This window comes from Saccopteryx leptura, chromosome 3, assembly GCF_036850995.1.
Source record: "Saccopteryx leptura isolate mSacLep1 chromosome 3, mSacLep1_pri_phased_curated, whole genome shotgun sequence".
Lineage (NCBI taxonomy): Eukaryota > Metazoa > Chordata > Mammalia > Chiroptera > Emballonuridae > Saccopteryx > Saccopteryx leptura.
The window spans coordinates 336,273,622-336,294,761 of record NC_089505.1 but is presented as its reverse complement, the minus strand read 5'-3'; the positions used below and the strand labels follow the sequence as shown (position 1 = coordinate 336,294,761).

The window sequence follows — 21,140 nt, the reverse complement described above, 5'->3', positions numbered from 1 at the left end:
CAAGGCTCCATTGGAGCAAAGATGGCCCGGGCGCTGGGGATGGCTCCTTGGCCTCTGCCTCAGGCGCTAGAGTGGCTCTGGTCGCAACATGGCGACGCCCAGGATGGGCAGAGCATCGCCCCCTGGTGGGCAGAGCATTGCCCCATGGTGGGCGTGCCGGGTGGATCCCAGTCGGGCGCATGCGGGAGTCTGTCTGACTGTCTCTCCCTGTTTCCAGCTTCAGAAAAATGAAAAAGAAAAAAAAAATTATAAAAAAAAAAAAAATGCTGTTGCTTATGGTTGAACTATCAATGTTCATAGAGTTGACTAAAATACTCCATTTGAACTACAACAAATATATAAACTATTGCACAATTCAGTTTTCCAATTTTATAAATTATCAATACACTATAAAAATATATACTTTGGGTATAGTATATGTAGTAGAAATCTAAATATACACATTTAGGGCATTAAATTTAAAACCTCAAAAGTGAGGCCCTGGCCGGTTGGCTCAGTGGTAGAGCGTCGGCCTGGCGTGCGGGGGACCCAGGTTCGATTCCTGGCCAGGGCACATAGGAGAAGCGCCCATTTGCTTCTCCAACCCTACCTCCTTCCTCTCTGTCTCTCTCTTCTCCTGCAGCCAAGGCTCCATTGGAGCAAAGATGGCCCTGGCGCTGGGGACGGCTCCTTGGCCTCTGCCCCAGGTGCTAGAGTGGCTCTGGTCACAGCAGAGCGACACCCCGGAGGGGCAGAGCATCGCCCCCTGGTGGGCAGAGCATAGCCCCTGGTGGGCGTGCCGGGTGGATCCCGGTCGGGCGCATGCGGGAGTCTGTCTGACTGTCTCTCCCCGTTTCCAGCTTCAGAAAGATACAAAAAAAAACACAAAAAAGTGAACCTTGATTGTCTTTTTTCCGAGAGTGAGTGTTATAAATCTCCACACTTTTTCTATAAATACTTGCCAAGAGAAGACATAAAGAGACTCCTAGATCTATATTCTAGACTTATTCCCTCTAACAAACTACTAGGTAATTGCGGTTACTTCCTCAATACATATAAATAAAAATATGGTCCTCTGTGAAAAATTTTAAGCATTATGTGTAAAATGTTACATTTACAATTAAGGTAATTTACCACTGATCTAGATGTCTACCCTGAAGTCTATTCCTTTTTAATCCTGCAAATAAGCTAGGAAGTCCAATGGACATGAAGACATCAAGTGTATCAGGCAATATGATTACAACATCACCGGTCATAGTCTATATGTAATTGGAGAAAAAATTCAATCAGCCTACCTTAACTGGCTTATATGGTACTTGATGCACTTTATTACTCTCACCAAAATTATATAAAATGTGGAAAGTAGTTCCCCAAAGGAATCACAGAGCATTATTAGCAAAATAAGGAAACAGAGTGTTTAATACAGAAAAAAAAGAGCCCATTACATTATACTGTAAACTCAGAAGACTCCAGTAAGTATAAAACACACCTAGGAAAAGACATAGGACAGCAACATCATCTGCAATGTAAAAGAGACAACTGAGCTTGGCAAACACCAAGGCTATGCTCTCCTTTATTAGCAAATTCCAGGCCAGAGCATTTTATTTTGTCAACTGCATGCCATTGCCAATTAAGTGCTTCTGGATAAAAAGGTAGTTTTTGACATATAAAACACAGGAATTTTGCTAATCAGCAGATAGAAACTGCAAAGAACAATTTAGTTTATATTAATCTATTGTGAAAAGACCCCCAAACCAAATTTATAGTTTAAAAACTTGTTCAAGAATACATATACTACTACAAAATAATCCATTACACTGAAGTGTGAACATTGTTTTTCTACTAAAAACAAAGATTGTTTATGTCTTTATACAATTTGTCTTTTATCATAAATCAAAAAGAACATGGGCCTAGTAAATACTAACTTTGGCTTCAAAATCAACTTTCCAGAGACTCTGATCCCAAGCATATTTTCTTGCTCAAACTTTCACTAAAAGCATAAACCTTTGATGGTTTTAAGTTATGATGTTGTGTTTTATCTGATGATAACTTCAGGGTTTTCTGTTTTGTGTCATAAAATCTTGCAAAATGGACATAACTCTAAATAACTCAAAATTTAATGGCTTATGTTTTAATCATTTAATCAGAACCAAGTTAGATCTTCTAACTTTTCCACAATATACATTAATATCTAGAAATGTCTAAATATATAGCATGTATAACACATGGCTGGGTCTAGAGCAAGGGTAGTCAACCTTTTTATACCTACCACTCACTTTTGTATCTCTGTTAGTAGTAAAATTTTCTAACTGCTCACTGGTTCCACAGTAATGGTGGTTTATAAAGTAGGGAAGTAACTTTATAAAATTTATAAAGCAGAGTTACAGTAAGTTAAAGCATATAATAATAATTATTTACCAAGTACTTTATGTCGGATTTTCGCTAAGTTTAGCAGAATAAATCTTTATAAAACAACTTACTATAGTTAAATCTATCTTTTTATTTATACTTTGGTTGCTCCACTACATCCCACCATGAAAGCTGGAATGCCCACTAGTGGGCGGTAGGGACCAGGTTCACTACCATTGGTTAAGGCAAGCAAGGTACCTAGATCATATTCAAGATAACCTGTACAAAGATATATCAGTTAGTACTCATGTAATTATATGTTAATGTATGCCTAACAAGTGCAGTCAAAGGAGAAACATCAGACAAAACTGTATACTTAAAAATGGTTATGACAAGCCTAACCAGGCTGTGGTGCAGTGGTTAGAGCGTCGGACTGGGATGCGGAGAACCCAGGTTTGAGATTCCGAGGTCGCCAGTTTGAGCGCAGGCTCATCTGGTTTAAGCAAGGCTCACCAGCTTAGACCCAAGGTCGCTGGCTCCAGCAAGGGGTTACTTGGTCCACTATAGCCCCACGGTCAAGGCCCATATGAGAAAGCAGTCAGGCCCTGGCCGGTTGGCTCAGCGGTAGAGCGTCGGCCTGGCGTGCGGGGGACCCGGGTTCGATTCCCAGCCAGGGCACACAGGAGAAGCACCCATTTGCTTCTCCACCCCCCCCTCCTTCCTCTCTGTCTCTCTCCCCCTCCCGCAGACAAGGCTCCATTGGAGCAAAGATGGCCTGGGCGCTGGGGATGGCTCCTTGGCCTCTGCCCCAGGCGCTAGAGTGGCTCTGGTCGCTCAAGGCAGAGCAACGCCCCAGAGGCGCAGAGCATCGCCCCCGGGGGGGCAGAGCGTCGCCCCTGGTGGGCGTGCCGGGTGGATCCCAGTCGGGCGCATGCGGGAGTCTGTCTGACTGTCTCTCCCCGTTTCCAGCTTCAGAAAAATACAAAAAAAAAAAAAAAAGAGAGAAAGCAGTCAATGAACAACTAAGGTGTCATAACGAAACACTAATGATTGATGCTTCTCATCTCTCTCCGTTCCTGTCTGTCTGTCCCTATCTATCCCTCTCTCTAACTCTCTCTGTTTCTGTAAAAACAACAAAAAAACAGTTATGACAACATGGATGGACCTCGAGAACATTATACTAGTGAAATAAGTAAATCAGAATAAGGTAAGAACTATATGATTTCACACATAAGTGGGATATAAAATGAGACTCATGGACATAGATAAATTGAAGTGGTTACCAGGGGAGGGGGGTGGGGAGAAGGCACCAGGGATAGGAAAGTAAAGAGGAACAAATATATAATGATGGAAAATGATTTGACTTTGCATGATGAGCACACAACACAACCAACAGTTCAAATACTATAGAAATATCTATCTGAAACCTATGTACTTTTATTGATCAATGTCACCCCATTAAATTTAATTTTCTAAATAACTGTAACAATGGTTAAGATGTGAAATTTTAAGTATGAATATTTTACCACAATTAAAAAATTTTAATAGGCCCTGGACTGTTGGCTTAAAGGATAGGGCATTAGGCTGGTGCATGGATGTCCTGGCTTCAATTTTCGATTAGGGCACACAATAGAAGAGACCAACTGCTTCTCTTCCTCTTCTTCTTCCCCTCCCCCTCACACAGCAGTGGCTCAATTGGTTCGAGTATCAGCCTGGGCACTGAGGATAGCTCAGTTGACCCCAGCACAGTCAGCTTCAGGTGCTAAAAATAGCTCGGTTGATTCTAGCATCAGCTCCAAATGGGGGGGGGGGCAGGTGTGCCAGATGGACCTGGTCAGGATACATGTGGGAGTCTGTCTCACTATCTCCCTTCCTCTCGCTTAAAAAACTCTTTTTTTAACAAAAAGAAGAAAAACTGAGGAAAATCAGTATTTCTACTTATAACTAATCCAAAATGACATGAGTGATTAACTTCACTGTTGATAAGTTAATGAAGGTACATCATATAGAATAAGCAAAATAAGTAAAAGAATCCCAGAAGATTGTTAGAATTAGAAATAACCAAAAATTATTTAATCTAACCATTTCATATTGCAGATAAGCAAAGTAAAGCCAATAGTTAAAATCCAAATTTGCAACTGCTGACCACTGGCTCCTAGAAATTCTATACACCTTGTGTTTCAATTAACTCTCCAACCCTTTCAACTGCATTCTGATCACTCCTTTACAGTTTCCTTCAAAGACACTTTCTACTGACTACTTTAGAATTGGTATTCCATGGGCCCATTGCTCCTTAATCTTAAATACTTTTTTGAATGACTGATTCTCCTGACTTTAACCATCTATATATGATGCCCAAAATTATATTTCTACTGTGAATCTCTTCCTTAACCTCTTATGTAGGAATATCCTACTGTCTAATAGCCAGATAGCTTACAGGCATTTCAAATACATGTGTAAATTCAATCTGCATATTTGCCCTTAACATGACTGAAAAGTTGCCTCTTTAGCATCATTATCTACTCAAACACCAAAACCAGAACCTGGAACACTACTCAGCTGCCTTTCTCTCATTCCCAAATCTATTAGTAACCAGGTTCTGCTTATTTTACCTTAAGCTTCTTAGGGTTCACTGTCCAACTTGGCCTACTGTCTAGTGTTTTGAAATCATAATTTAACATACTTGGCCTACTTTTGGTTGTTTAAGATAGCAAAATAAATCAGGTCCCTACGACTTCACCCTGGGCAGAAGAGGATGCTCTCCATTATATTCTATACTGCGGAATATTTGTGTGCCTACTGTGAACTTACAAATAACCACAGAGATTTCTTGTATCACTTGAAATCTTAAACTGAAAGATTCTCCTAGAGCTGTCAAATAAACTTGTAACTTTATAACATCTTTTTTATCCCATTACACAACTACTCAAAATGATACCAATAAAGGATAGTGACACTAAGTTAGTCTTTATTATTATTATTTTTGGGGTGGAATGTTAACAAGTGAATGAGGTACTTTTTTTTTTTTCATTTTTCCGAAGCTGGAAACAGGGAGGCAGTCAGACAGACTCCCGCATGCGCCCGACCGGGATCCACCCAGCACGCCCACCAGGGGGCGATGCTCTGCCCCTCTGGGGCGTTACTCTGTTGCATCCAGAGCCATTCTAGCGCCTGAGGCAGAGGCCACAGAGCCATCCCCAGCGCCCGGGCCATCTTTGCTCCAATGGAGCCTCGGCTGCGGGAGGGGAAGAGAGAGACAGAGAGGAAGGAGAGGGGGAAGGGTGGAGAAGCAAATGGGCGCCTCTCCTGTGTGCCCTGGCCAGGAATCGAACCCGGGACTCCTGCACGCCAGGCCGACGCTCTACCGCTGAGCCAACGGGGCCAGGGCCGAAATGAGGTACTTTTAATAAAACTACTTATATCATTATGAAATAACTTTTAGAACCAAAGTAAACTTCAAACAGCTAAATATTCTTCATAAACATTATATTCTAAATAACGTACTATGTAGTTCTTCTACAAATCAGTAAATATAAATACTTACTAATATGGGACAGTATCTAAATCCTCCATGAACCAGGCAGTTCAAGCCCTAGGCATCTTTTCAGTAAATGATGTTTACTCTGACATTCCCATTTCTCCTTAGAACCATAAGAGTTGTCTAAGGGATCCCTCTAAGAAAGGTTCCCCACAAGATGCTTCCCATAGAATGGCTTTGATTTTTTCCTGCTAAACCATAAAAACCTCTGTTTCTTTCATCTACTCATCATCTAACTTGATATATTATATTATTTAAATGCTGAATGTGAGAATGGATAAAAGAATAATAAAAGCATTTCATAATATATTGCTAGCTAACTAGCTATTCTTAAAAATAAACAATTTATACTAAGTACATATAAAATTTTTTAAATGCCTTTAATATCAATCTTCATATCTTACTCAAAGAGAAATAAATTCAATACAAAAACTTAAATTGTATAACTGTTGACTTAATTTTATACTGAATTCCTATGAGATTTAATAAGCATTTAATTTTGCATTTTTATCAGGTAAAATATGATCTAAAAAGAGGCTAATTAAATAAGATTAAATTATGTGTACTTGGCCCTGGCCAGCTGGCTCAATGGTACAGCATCAGCTGGGCAAATGGATGTCCTGGTTTCAATTCCCAGTCAGTGCACACAGGAGAAGTGACCATCTGCTTCTCAACTCCCTCTCCCTCCCCCCCCCCCCCATACTGTAGCCATGGCTAGATTAGTTCGAGCACATTGGCCCCAGGTGCTGAGGATGGCTCCATGAAGCCACTACCTCAGGTGCTAAAAATAGCTCAGTTGTAAGCATAGCCCCAGATGGGCACAGCATCAACTCCAGATGGGGGTTGCTAAGTGGATCCTGGTTGGGGCTCATGCAGGAGTATGTCTATCTATTTGCTGTCCTCTCACTTGGAAGAGACAAATAAATTATGTGTACTTAAAAGTAAAAAAAATGAGAAGACAATTTAATAACAATCAAGTAAATCTTACAATTATCATTTTCATATTTAATTTGTGATTAGGTAGGGAAATATTTAGATAACCCTTTTATTTTAATTTAATTACAACTAAGTTTTTATCTCAAAACAGAGATAAGAATGTGATCTGTACACTGAGCATTTAAAAATCTTTCAAATAATGCTTAAAAGAATTAAAAAGTATAATGAATTATTTTTTAATTCAAGGAACATCTCAAAATTTGTATGTTTTAATAGCTTTGTTGGAAAGAGCATGTAATATTTGCCTTATATAATTTTGTTAATAATATGAAAAGGACACCAATATTTTTCATCTAAATTATAAAAATACGATTGTTTACCTAAGTGTTAGCAGTGAGAAAATTTTTACTAATATTAAAGGTTTTGAGAAAAACGATCAAAGAAGTTAAAACCATATTTCTAAGTTTTATTTTACCTGTAGTGTGAGACTCTTTACAGCATTCCATACTGCTCCAATAAATTCTTTCATTCTGTCTTCAGGACTTCTACAGCCTTCAGTTAGATTCAGCATGGCTTTTACAGGAACTGACAATGGTCTGGATTCTAAGTATAAGAAGAGCTGGTTATTAAACAGCAATGTATCTGATAGTTTTACAAAATATATAGAAAATATTTTCAAGGTTATTTCTTTCTTGCTTAAAATGAAAACTATATGAGATTATAAAGTATATTAGATCACTTTATCTTACAGAATTACTGATACTTGCAACTAGTATTCAAAAATAAGCAAAATGAGCCTGACCAGGAGGTGGTACAGAAGATAGAGAGCCGGTCTGGGATGCTGAGGACTCAAGTTAAAAACGCCATGATTGCCAGCTTGAACACGGGCTCATCTGGCTTGAGTACAGGCTCACCAGCTTGAGTACAGGGCACCAGCTTGAGAGTGGGACCACAGACATAGACATGACCCTATCATCACTGGTTTAAACACAAAGGTCACTGGCTGGAAGCCCAAAGTTGCTGGTTTGGCTCCATGGTCGTGGGCTTGAGCAAGGGGTCCCTGGCTCGGCCAGAGCCCCCCGGTCAAGGCACATATAAGAAAGTAATCAATGAGTAGCTAAGGTGCTAAACTATGACTTGATGCTTCTTATCTCTCTCCCTTCCTGTCTGTATGTTACTGTCTATTCCCCCTTTTTCTCTCTCTCTCTTTAAAAACAAAAACAAAAAACAACTAATCTGTTAAATGTCAGGGGGATGCTGGTTACTCTTGACAGGGACTGACGACTGGTAGGTGGGTTTGTGGAGTAATGGCAATTTGTTTTATTTATTGAATGCATAGATGCATCTACTTCTCAGGATAAAGTATATCAATAAATTTTTTTTATTTTACTTGAATAACAGAAATTCAACTACATAGTATCTGATTCATCCAAAATAAATAGGAAATGGGTCTTCTCACATGTGTATTTTCCTGATAACAAAATCTTACCTATCGAATTTCTCAATTTTAAGAACTGAGTTTGATGGTAACAAAAAGAAGTACATGATTATATAAAAGCCATATTTATATATTAAGAAAATGAAATGTGATATTCCATTCTCTATGCTATTAAAAATTTTGTTCATCTAAAATAAATTAGAGATTTTGACAATTTTTATGAGGTAAAATTTGAAAAATTACATTGCACAATTTAAAAATTTATAATGTCTCCAGCGGATTCATATATACTTATACATTTTTATGTTAATACAACACACAATTTATATATAATATTTAAATAGCATAAAATAAATCCACCATATCATGCTTTTCAAGACGTTTACTAAATAATTTTGATTATCCTGGAATGTTCTCCAAAGTAAGTTATACCACATCACCACGATGAGAATGACAGTTGCTATATCGACTCAAACTTTCCCTCCCATCCCTACTTGGTATATATATATATATATATTTGCATTTATACTAAAAGTTTATAATACCTTAAAAGCAAAAAGCATAGGTCTTTTTTTTCATAATTATAACCCCATAGTCTACCACATTATGCATATCATAACTTCAAAAAATGTTTAAATTTTTTAAAATATTTAAACACTTTGGGAGAGATCCATGGGAGGAAAGAATTCTAGGCAGACAGGACAATGATGCAAAAGTCCTAAGTAGCTGGGCACTAGGACTTTCAAGAAACAGTAAAGAAGATGAAAGGGTGGGTGAAGCAGAGTTGACAAGAGAAATAGGAGACGAGGTCAGAGCTATCAATATGGACTAAAGCATGCAGACCTTACATAGGCCTGGTAAGAATGCCGGGTTTTACATTGAGGGAGCGTGAATAAGACAGTGAATTCGAAATACCGTTATGAAATTAATAAGCATATTCTGAAAGAATTTCTCTGGCTACTATATACAGAAAACAGACTATTATGGATCAAGCATTAAAACAGGAAGACAACCTGTGAGAGATGGTAGCAGCACTAGAAGTAGTATAAAGGAAAATTCAGTATCTATTTCAGCAATATAGCAAAGAGGATCGAGATAAAAAGAAACTTAATCCAGTTGAGATTTCCATTAGACATACAGATGAAGATTTCAAGGTGGCAAATAGATTTTAAAAAACTATAAGAAATGAAAAAAAGATGAATAAGTAATTCAAAGAAAAATATAAACTGGCCTGTGAACTTATTAAAGGATGCTTGATCTTGCTAAAAAAATAAAAATTAAGTATCTTTTTGAACTGTCACGTTAGCAAACATTGCAAAGAGTGAATTGGTATGTTTACATAATTTGTCATTGTTAAAGGCTCTTATGAGAAGTTTTTATATACAGGAAATATAAATAAGTAAGCTTTATAAAGTGAAATTGCAACAGACGATCGATCTGTATCGATTAGAATTAAAACATGCATTTTTTTTTACAAAATAATCGATTTTTAATAATCTATGCTACAAAAATACCAAAATATGTATGATTGCATACATAAACACAATTTATAAAGGAAGTTCAGTATCAGCAGCAATATTTGAAAAGGCAAAAAAAAAAAGTGAAGTAGGGATAAGAGAGAGAAAATGCTAAGCAACTTATTTTTCGATCATAAAAGAAATAGTTCAATTAACTTTGATACCTGCAATAAAGATTATCATTCAATCATTTAAAGATAAGGACTAATCAAAGGTATGACAGAAAGCATATTTTGAGATCTTGTGAAATGAAAAACTGTATATGTAACATAATCCAAATATGCTTTTAAAACAGAATGAGTATGGATTTGAGTGTGTATTGTCTACCCCATACATAGAAAATGTTATAAAAGAGTAAAAAGTAAACTTCTTATCATGATTACCTCTGAGGAGAGTAAATTGGAATTCATGATGGGTAAGGATGAGGGTATATTTAACTCTTTAGTCCTAATATCTCAGATTTAAAATGTTTTACATATATCAATTACCTATTTTAATTTTTTAAATAAAATACAAATAATTTATTTTCTACACACTTGGACTTGCTTTTGTTTTGTACATTAGTAGTTATGAGAAGAAAATGGTTATCTAAACTTATTGTAGACTGGCCTGTGGTGGCGCAGTGGATAAAGCGTCAACCTGGAATGCCAAGGTCGCCGGTTCGAAACCCGGGGCTTGCTCAGTCAAGGCACATATAGGGGTTGATGCTCCCTGCTCCTCCCCCTTCTCACTCTCTCCTCTCTAAAATGAATAAATCAAATCCTTAAAAAATTTTAAACTTATTGTAGAATTCTGCTAATTAAAATAATGACTTAAACATAGATCAGCCACACAAAAACTAGCACATGGATATTTATAGTAGCTTTATTAATAATTGCCTAAACTTGGAAGCTACCAACATGTTCTTCAGTAGGTGAATTGTTAAACTGTTTTACATTCAGAAAATGGAATATTGTTTATCACTTAAAAGAAGTGAGCTATTAAGCCATGAAAACAACTGGAGGATATTTAAATGCATATTACTAAATGAATGAAGCCAGTGTAAAAAGGCTACATAGTGTACAATTCCAATATATAGCATGTGAAATAAAGCAAAATTGAGACAGTAGAAAGATACACTGTTGTCAGCAATTAGAAAGCACAGAGGATTTTTAGGTCAGTGAAACTACTGTGTACCATATTACAATGGTATAGATATCTGTCATTATACATCTGTCCAAACTCAGAGAATGTACACCACTAGTGAACCCTAATGTAGGCTGTTGACTCTCGGTGATTATGATGTGTTAATGCAAGTTCATCAATTATAATAAAGTATTACTTTGGTAGAGATGTTGATAACTGGAGAGGCTGTGCATGTGCGAAGGCAGGAGACATATGTGAAATCTCTGTACCTTGCCCTTTATTTTACTATAAATCAAAAACTGCTCTAAAAAATAAATACTATAAAAAATGTAGACCAAATTTTAACACTTTTTGAAATAAATGCCAAAGGTTTATATAAAAGTTGCTTGTGATAAAATTTTCAAAATCTACTGTTGCAGAATACAGTGTTATATAAACACTATTATTACAATTTAAAATAAATCCATCTAATCAATGCTACCATGGCCAGGCAGCTTGGCACCATCACATTACCGTGAAGCAGTACTGCGGCCACACTAGGAACCAAAGAGCTCCATGTATATCATAACTGCTGTCTGGTCTAATTTGATAATCTAATAAAAATAATTAAAAGAGGCCCTGAAATCTATATGTGAACTCAAAGTGCTTCCCAAAAAACATAATGACAGCCCTGGCCGGTTGGCTCAGCGGTAGAGCGTCGGTCGGCCTGGCGTGCGGGGTACCCGGGTTCAATTCCCAGCCAGGGCACATAGGAGAAGCGCCCATTTGCTTCTCCACCCCCCCTCCTTCCTCTCTGTCTCTCTCTTCCCCTCCCGCAGCCAAGGCTCCATTGGAGCAAAGATGGCCCAGGCGCTGGGGATGGCTCCTTGGCCTCTGCCCCAGCGCTAGAATGGCTCTGGTCTCTCGCAACAGAGCGACGCCCCAGAGGGGCAGAGCATCGCCCCCTGGTAGGCAGAGCGTTGCCCCTGGTGGGCGTGCCGGGTGGATCCCGGTTGGGCGCATGCGGGAGTCTGACTGTCTCTCCCCGTTTCCAGCTTCAGAAAAATACAAAAAAAAAAAACACAAAAAAACATAATGACAAACACAATGTGTTAAAAATTCTCATTAAAGAGAATTACCTATCAGATGTGTAAAAGTACACTATTTGGGGCATACCAATTTTTAATCTGTCATGTTTTTAAAGCACAATTTTTTTGGTAGTTGTTTGTATTTTACATATAGCATATTTATACTTTACAAAACTTCAAACCTTTATCCACATTTTATTTAACCCAAACCTCTGTAATACCTACTACAAGCCAGGTACTACTGTAAATGCTTTCTATTTATTAGCCGGTTTGAACTTCATACTACACCATGATGAATGTACTATTATTTAGACCCTTGTTCTTAAGATTTTCAGATAAGGAAACTGATCATAGAGAAGGTAAGTAATATCCTAAATCATCCAGCTGATAAGTGACAAAACAGGGAAGAGAATCCAGGCAGTCTGACTCCCAAGTCCATGCTTTTAACTACAATGCGATAGTCCCTCTTATTATTAAAACCTGGTGCAACTACTTCTACCCAATATGTAATAAATGCATCATGTTTCTACTAAGAATTATGGTATCACAAATAATTCAGAAAACATAAGATTTGTTTACTTTTATTAGAGCTAAATCAAATCTATATGAACATGGGAATCTAATATCTATTACATTTCTTGGTTTCAATAATAAACAAGGAAATTTTGAGCCACAAACCATATTGGTGAAAATAGTATCAATAATTATATCTTGGGCATGTACCATACATCTTGGCACAATAGCAACCCTTCATTTCCGAAGAAAGTACTGGACATGGAGTCAGCCTGACTTAGAGTCTCATCCAGGCCGTCTGCCATAGCACATGGAGAGAGTAATTTAATGTAAGTGTGAGGATTTAATAATACATCTAACATCAAGAATGCTATTCATTTCAAAAGTCAGAGTGTATATAAAAATAATTCATAAAAGTACTAAAATATAAGGAATTAAAAAAAATGACTGTGATAGAAAAGAACTTGAAGTTTATACCAGATCTGAAACAATTATCCTCCTTTTCTAGCACAATCAATCTAATGTTTTAGTTGTACCTTATATGCCATTTCCTCTGAAACGGATTTCCCCAAATTAGATTTGGTCCTTCCCCTATAATCTCACAGAATTTTGACATAATTCTGTATAACATTTCATTTTTCATGGTATAATTTTAAACATTTGAATATTTGTCTTTCCAAAAGTAGCAGCAAAGCATAGTTACATAGTATAGCAATAAATGGCAATGGATAACCATAACGAACAGTGACTTCTAATAGAAGAGAAAAACAAAAAAATTCCTACAGCAATTTTTCCTTTAACCATAGGACATCTATCAATTTATATGTTTATGTACTTTATTCAATATAGTGCCAATACTAGGACAGTACTCATTTCACTGAAAGAACAATCCATATATTCTTTATCTATTTATACCATGTAGCACCTTCAAATAATACAGTGTCTTACTCAGAAAATATTGAATGAATCAATCACTTGATATATAGTACTTTTCAAAAAGAATAAAATATCATATGTATACTTTATTGAAATCTTGTGCTAGTGTATTGATATTTTTGTCAAAAAATGTAACTTTTATGATTTACAATTTCATCTCTGAAATTTTAAATAACCAAAAGGAAGAAAAGTGTGCCAATCTTTACTTTCTCTTTATGTTCATGAGAAATCAAGCTACTCAGTAATATACTCATAGCCAAGACAATATTGTGCTGGGGGCAGTTGTCTTAAACAGAGTTAAATTACTCTAAATAAAATAAAATAAAGTTAAAAAATAAAAAGTCTCCTGAGAATAAACCTTACAAACTCAAGCTGTAGATCATCCTGGAGAGACAGCATTATTTAAGCAGTCCAAGGAGAGTGAAGATGACTACTAAGGAGATCCCATAATGAATAGAGGCTGCCTAAGTTGAGATAAAGACCAGAGTGTTGCAAACTTGGGAAAGAGAAAAATGCTTAGCTTAAGTAAGACTTAAAGCAAGGTTATAGAGTAGTTTCATCACAAGGACTGAGCAATGAACACCAGGCTACTTAGAAGTGCATACTTTCTAGGTTTCTGTGAGGAATCTGAAGCAGGAAGAAGGATAAGTCCCTGAGAACAGAAACTAGACCTTGACACCACTGATAATCAGTATCACATTTCCTAATTTGTTCCCAAAGACATCACAAAAGACTAGGATCAAGTCTTAGTTGTCCGTGAGCTTAACTTGTTCTCTTACCAATATATGGTATATTTTTGGAATTTTTTTTTGTTACAGAATTAATATATGTTAATGGGTGAAAAATCAGAAAATGCACCTCATCAAAAATGTAACTGAAGGAAGGAAGGAAATTAAAATTGTCCATAATTTCAACATGTAACAAAAACTCATGTAAAACTACTTAAGGAATACCTACTATGTTTTAGGGTCAATGTTAGGACTGGGTGAACAACACTGCCACAACCAGAAATAACAGTACAGGGTAGAACATGGAGATATAATTATAGATTATACCAGGGGTCCCCAAACTTTTTACACAGGGGGCCAGTTCACTGTCCCTCAGACTGTTGGAGGGCCGGACTATAAAAAAATAACTATGAACAAATCTCTATGCACATTGCACATATCTTATTTTAAAGTAAAAAAACAAAATGGGAACAAATACAATATTTAAAATAAAGAACAAGTAAATTTAAACCAACAAACTGACCAGTATTTCAATGGGAACTATTATCCTCTCACTGACCACCAGTGAAAGACATGCCCCTTATGGAAGTGCAGCGGGGCTGGATAAATGGCCTCAGGAGGCCATAAGCGGCCCGCGGGCCTTAGCTTGGGGACCCCTGGATTATATGATAAGATCATGGAGGAAGAGTAAAAATTTTAGGTTGGAAGAGGCGGGCTTTCTGCTTATAGCTACCACTCTCGACGAGGCTGGCATTATTTTCCACTCAGCACTAAGGTTCGGTAAAAAGATCAATTTAGTCAAAATGCAACTCTAAAATAATGACACTGACTTTTAAGTAGCAATATGGAATTGGTATGAATATTTTAGGGTTACCTTCAATTGCCTTCACAGTGTTTCTACTTCTGCAGGTAAGTCATTACTTTAACTATATAGTAACAAGAGTGCTAACCAGGGATAACACAAAAATGACTGAGAAAACCTTGACTGATCAGATTGCTACTAGAATTTGAATGGTCACATTTGTTTCAGAAAACAAAAAAGGAAAAGGGAAGAGAGGTTGGGAAAGAAGATGGAAAGAAATCTTGATCCTCAGAAACTCAAAAATTGTCTTCAATGTCCATTACTGTGTACCAGGGTACTGTAGTAAAGGCTGGAAAATGTAACACAATCCCTCTATTTCAAAGGGCTTACAATCCAGAGGGGATATAAAGTTGTTCCTCGCGATATGGCAGTTTACTTTACGCGGTCTCACTGTATCATGGATTTTAAAATTGTATATATCCAATTCTGTATCGTGAATTTTTTGCTATATTGTAGGATTTTGTGGTATATAGGTATTTTTATTTATTTATTATTTTAATTACTTTTGCGGTAAAATAAGTTTGGGAAAGGTTAATGACAGTGTGAGAAAGGTTAGTAAGAGTGAGGGGAGGGTTTATAAAGCCTTAAAATATCATATATATAAATAATAAAATAAATATAAAGTCGCTACTTGGAGGATTTTTGCCTATCGTGGGGGGTTCTGGAACCTAACTCCCACAATAGACAAGAGACCACTGTATAAGCTGAATACAGCAGATCTTCAAATAATGTTGATATGTTCAGCATCAATTCCTTATAAAGTTGATGAGGGGAAAAAAATCAATTCCCAGCCGGGGCCACTGTCTTTGTAGTGTTTACACGTTCCGCTATGTCTGCATGGATTTTCTCCAGGTACTGAGTTCCTCCCACATTTCAAAGATGTGCACTTTAGGTGAACTGGCATGTCCCACTGGCCCAGTCTAAGTGGACGTGGGTGAGTGGCCCTCTGATGAAAGTGCATCTCATCCAGGGTGGGTCACTCTGGTGCCCTGAGCTTCTGCAAGAGGCTCTGACTACCCAGACCCTAATCTGAAACAAGTGACTTGGAAAATATCTCACTTATTTTTACTAATCATTCTTAAATGTATATATGTATGGCTCCAATTTATTTCTTTTTTTTGTTTTTTTGTTGTTTTTTTTTTCTTCATTTTTCTGAAGCTGGAAACAGGGAGAGACAGTCAGACAGACTCCCGCATGCGCCCGACCGGGATCCACCCGGCACACCCACCAGGGGCGGTGCTCTGCCCCCCAGGGGGCGATGCTCTGCCCATCCTGGGCGTCGCCATATTGCGACCAGAGCCACTCTAGCGCCTGAGGCAGAGGCCACAGAGCCATGCCCAGCGCCCGGGCCATCTTTGCTCCAATGGAGCCTTGGCTGCGGGAGGGGAAGAGAGAGACAGAGAGGAAAGTGCGGCGGAGGGGTGGAGAAGCAAATGGGCGCTTCTCCTATGTGCCCTGGCCGGGAATCGAACCCGGGTCCTCCGCACGCTAGGCCGACGCTCTACCGCTGAGCCAACCGGCCAGGGCGGCTCCAATTTATTTCAATGTTTAATATGAGAAGTAATCTGTGTTCTTATTTAAAAGTTTGCTTATGTTTTTGTGACCAGAAATATGCCATAAGAACTTAACTCTTATTTGAATCAACTAGCCTATGGTAAAACTGGTTCTGTTCTACATCACTCTGCTTAACTTGCAGTTTCCAAGAACTTATCACAATATTGCGGACTTATTGTATGTACTATGATTATCATACAACATGATGAATTCTATGCTATATTATTACTATATTCTATAGAATGACTGGTTAGGGCAGACAGGAAAGTTTTTACAAATGAGGTGACAACAGTTATATTGAGAAGGAACTCTTAAATCTAAAAAAAAATTCTGGCAGAAGGAAGATAAAGGAGCAGAGCACAAAATGCATGGCAAATAGTTTAGTGTGAGTGAAGTACACTGCACATCAAACACAATTGATATACTACACAGAGGGATGGAAAGATAAGGTTAAGGCCTAGTCGTGAGGGCCTTTAAATATCACACTAAGAAACAAAGTTTATCCTCAAGGTACTAAAATGATGGTGAAAAATTCTAAGCAGAGAAATGTAATAATATTTGGGCTTTAGAAGTAAATATTCTGATGTTAATGCAAAAGCATGTTTCACTGGAAGAGGGACTCAGTGAAAACAGAAGATCAATTAGGAGCTCATTTGTTACTAACCCACACACTTCACATTTTTTTAAATTGCTGATATAGAAGATATAAGTTGATCTTTTATGACACCAGTATAGTCTGATTATTAACCTAAATAAATTCATATAATGAGAAGTTTCTATGATCAGCATTTGTTGCTTTTTATCTTTATGTGGAAAGCAGGAAAAAAAAGGTAGAGATCCTTGGAGAGGGGGCATGTCTTGTACCTCAAAGAAAAAGTCCAGGCCCAAAACTTCTTTATTCTTTGGTCAGATGATTGAAATTTAAATATATAATTGCAGTCATTTTTATTATCCATTAAATCTATGATTTTAAGTAGTGAGAGTACGAGAGTAGAACAAAAGGCAAAACCCAACCATATGCTACCTTCAAAAGACACACCTAAGCTGCAAGGACAAAAGTACACTCAAAGTTGATTCACCAAACATACGATACCCAGAGAAAAGAAAAGTGTAGCGATATTTGTATCTGGCAATGCAGACTTCGAGACAACAAAGGTAACAAGAGACAAAGAAGGACATTTCATAATGATAAAGAGAACATTAATGAAGAAGACATAACACTTTTTAATATACATGCAACAAATGAGAAACCACCAAAATATATAAAATGTCTACTAGCTATTCTAAAAATAGAAACAGACAAAAATACAAGCATACTTGGAGATCTCAACACACCACTGATGGATTTAGACAGATCACCCAAACGGAAAATCAATAAAAAAAATATCAACCTTGGCCCTGGCCAGATGGCTCAGTTGTGTAGTATCAGCCTGGTGTATGGATGCCCTGGGTTCAGTTCCTGGTCAGGGAACACAAAAGAAGCAACAATCTGCCTTTCCACTCCTCCCCCTTCTCTCTACCTCTATCTCTATCTTCCAATATTGCAGTCATAGCTCAGTTAGAGCAAGATGGCCCCAGGTGCTGAGTATGGCTCCATGGCCTTGCCTCAGGCACTAACATAGCTCAGTTACCGAATAAAGGAGCAATGGCCCCAGATAGCAGAGCATCACCTGGTAAAGGGCTTGCTGGGTAGATCCCAGTAGGGGTGCATGTGGGAGTCTGTCACTCTGCCTACCTGCTTCCCACTTCAGAAAAAAAAAAAGAAAGAAAGAAATATCAACCTTAAATGATACACAAGATAAAATGAACATAAACATTTACAAGACATTACATCCCAGAACACCAGATTATACTTTTTTTCCAGTGTGCATGGAATACTCAAAAATAGAACATATGTTGGGCCACAAAATTAACCTCAACAAATTAAAAAACATTATAATTATACCAAACATATTCACTGACCATAAGGCTTTGAAATTAAAAATCAATAACAAAAAAGTAAAGAAACCCATAAAAATGTAAATATTAAACAAGATACTCCAAAAAAATGATTGAGCCAAAGAAGAAATTAAAGTAGAGATCAAAAGATACATACAGACAAATGAGAATGACAAAATGATATATTAAAATTTCTGGGATGTGTCTGACCGGGCGGTGGCGCAGTAGATAGAGCGATGGACTGGGATGCAGAAGACCTAGGTTCGAGACTCTGAAGTCACCAGCTTTAGCACGGGCTCATCTGGTTTGAGTAAAAGCTCACCAGCTTGAGCTCAAGGTCGCTGGCTCCAGCAAGGGGTTACTAAGTTTGCTGAAGACCCACGGTCAAGGCATGTATGAGAAAGCAAACAATGAACAATTAAGGTGTTGCAATGTGCAACTAAAAACTAATGATTGATGCTTCTCATCTCTCCGTTCCTGTCTGTCTATCCCTCGCTCTGACTCTCTGTCTCTGTGTAAAAAAAAAAAAAAAAAATCTGAGATACAGCAAAAGCAGTAATAAGAGGGAAATTTATATCATTACAGGCTTATATCAAGAAACAAGACAGATACCAAGTAAAAAAAATAACATCACATCTTAACTAGAATAAGAAGAACAAAGACAATCCAAAGTCATAAAAAAAGAAAGAAAAACTAGAGCAGAATTAATGAAATAGAAAACAAAATCTAAAGAAAAGATTAATACAACAAATAACTGGTGATTTTATTTATTAATTTTTTTCTATTTTCTTAAGTGAGAAGAAGAGAGGCAGAGAGATAGACTCCCTCCAGAATGTGCCCAATTGGGATCCAAACAGCAAGCCCATTAGGGGGCGATGACCTGCCCATCTAGGGCCATTGTTCTATTGCAACTGGAGGCATTTTAGTGCTCAGGGGAAGGCCATGGAGCCATCCTCAGCGCATGGGGCAAACTTGCTCTAGTGGAGCCATGGCTGCAGGAGGGGATGAAAGAGACAGAGAGAAGGGAGAAGGAGAAGAGTGGAAAAGCAGATGGTCATTTCTCTTGTATGCCCTGACCGGGAATTGAACCCAGGACATCCACATGCCGAGCTAACACTCTACCACTGAACCAACTGACCAGGGCCAAAATAGCTGGTTCTTTAAAAAGTTCAAAAAAACTGATAAACCCCTGGGTAGGCTCACTAAGGAAAAAATAGAAAGCTTTCATATAAACAAAATCCAAAATAAAAGAGGAGAAATTACCACAGACATCAATCATATCTATAAAATATTATATGCCACTAAATTTAACAATCTAGAAGAAATGGGTAAATTCCTAGAACAATACAATCTTCCTAGACTGAGTAACAAAGAAGTGGAAAACCTAAATAAACCCACAAGCAGTGAGGAAATAGAAACAACTATTAAACACCTCCCCAAAAAGAAAAGTTCAGGACCAGATAGCTACACTAGTGAATTCTACCAAAACATTCAAAGAAGATTTGGTAGCTATCCTTCTCCAACTCTTTCAAAGAACAGAAGAAAAAGCAACACTTCCTAACACATTTTTTGGGTTTTTTTTTTTATTCAATTTAGAGAGGGGAGAGAGAGAGAGAGAGAGAGGAGAGGAGAGAGAGACAGGGGGGAGGAGTTGGAAGCATCAACTCTGATATGTGCCTTGACCAGGCAAGCCCAGGGTTTCGAACCGGCGACCTCAGCATTTCCAAGTCGACACTTTATCCACTGCACCACCACAGGTCAGGCCCCTAACACATTTTTTGAGGCCAACAGAACCCTGAAACCAAAAACCTGAAAAGGACAACGCAAAATAAGAAAACTACAGACAAATATCACTAATGAATACAGATATAAAAATCCTATAAAAAATACTAGCACATTAAACACAACATATTTAAAAAAGAATATATTACGATCAAGTGAGATTCATTCAAGGAGTGCAAGAATGCTTCAATGTATGTAAATCAATCAATACATTACATCAACCAAACAAGGGCAACAATCATATGATTCCATCAATAGAAGCAGAAAAGGCATTTGATAAGATACAACACCCATTTATGTTTAAAACATCCAATAAAAGGGGTATAAAAGTAAAATATCTCAACATAATAAAGTCCATAAATGACAAACCATCAGCAAATAATATACTCAATGATGAAAAACTGAAGGCTTTTCCTCTAAAATAAGGAACAAGGCAAGGCTGCTCACACTCTCCACTCTTATTCAAAATAGTTATGGAAGTTTTAGCCAGAGCAATCAGGTAAGATAAAGAAAGAAAAGTCATCCATATTTGGAAAGAAGAAGTAAAGGTATCATTTTTTGTAGATGATATGATCCTGTATACAGAAAACCCCAAAGACTCCAATGAAAAACTATTACAAACAATAAACCAATACATAAAGTTGCAGGATACAAAATCAATATACAAAAGTCTACTGCTTTTCTATATGCCAACAACAAAACTTCAGAAAATGAACTAAAAAAAAAATTCCTTTTACAATTGCAACAAAAATAAATTACATACCTAGAAATAAACTTAACGAAGGATGTGAAGGAAGTATATACTGAAAACTACAAAACATTATTGAAAGAAATGGAAAAAGACAAAATGAAATGGAAATATATTCCATATTCATGGA

The 21,140-nt window shown here is 37.3% G+C and overlaps 1 protein-coding gene across 4 annotated transcripts in view; it reads right to left on the bottom strand.

Annotated features, from left to right (window-relative positions):
• VPS13B (vacuolar protein sorting 13 homolog B) overlaps positions 1-21,140 on the bottom strand; it is an 887,459-nt gene that overhangs the window by 473,223 nt on the left and 393,096 nt on the right. For all 4 annotated transcript variants that reach the window (XM_066379210.1, XM_066379212.1, XM_066379209.1 and 1 more), the window contains exon 22: positions 7,278-7,405. In XM_066379210.1, the coding sequence (XP_066235307.1) occupies positions 7,278-7,405 (128 nt within the window). The remainder of the gene's footprint in view (positions 1-7,277; positions 7,406-21,140) is intronic.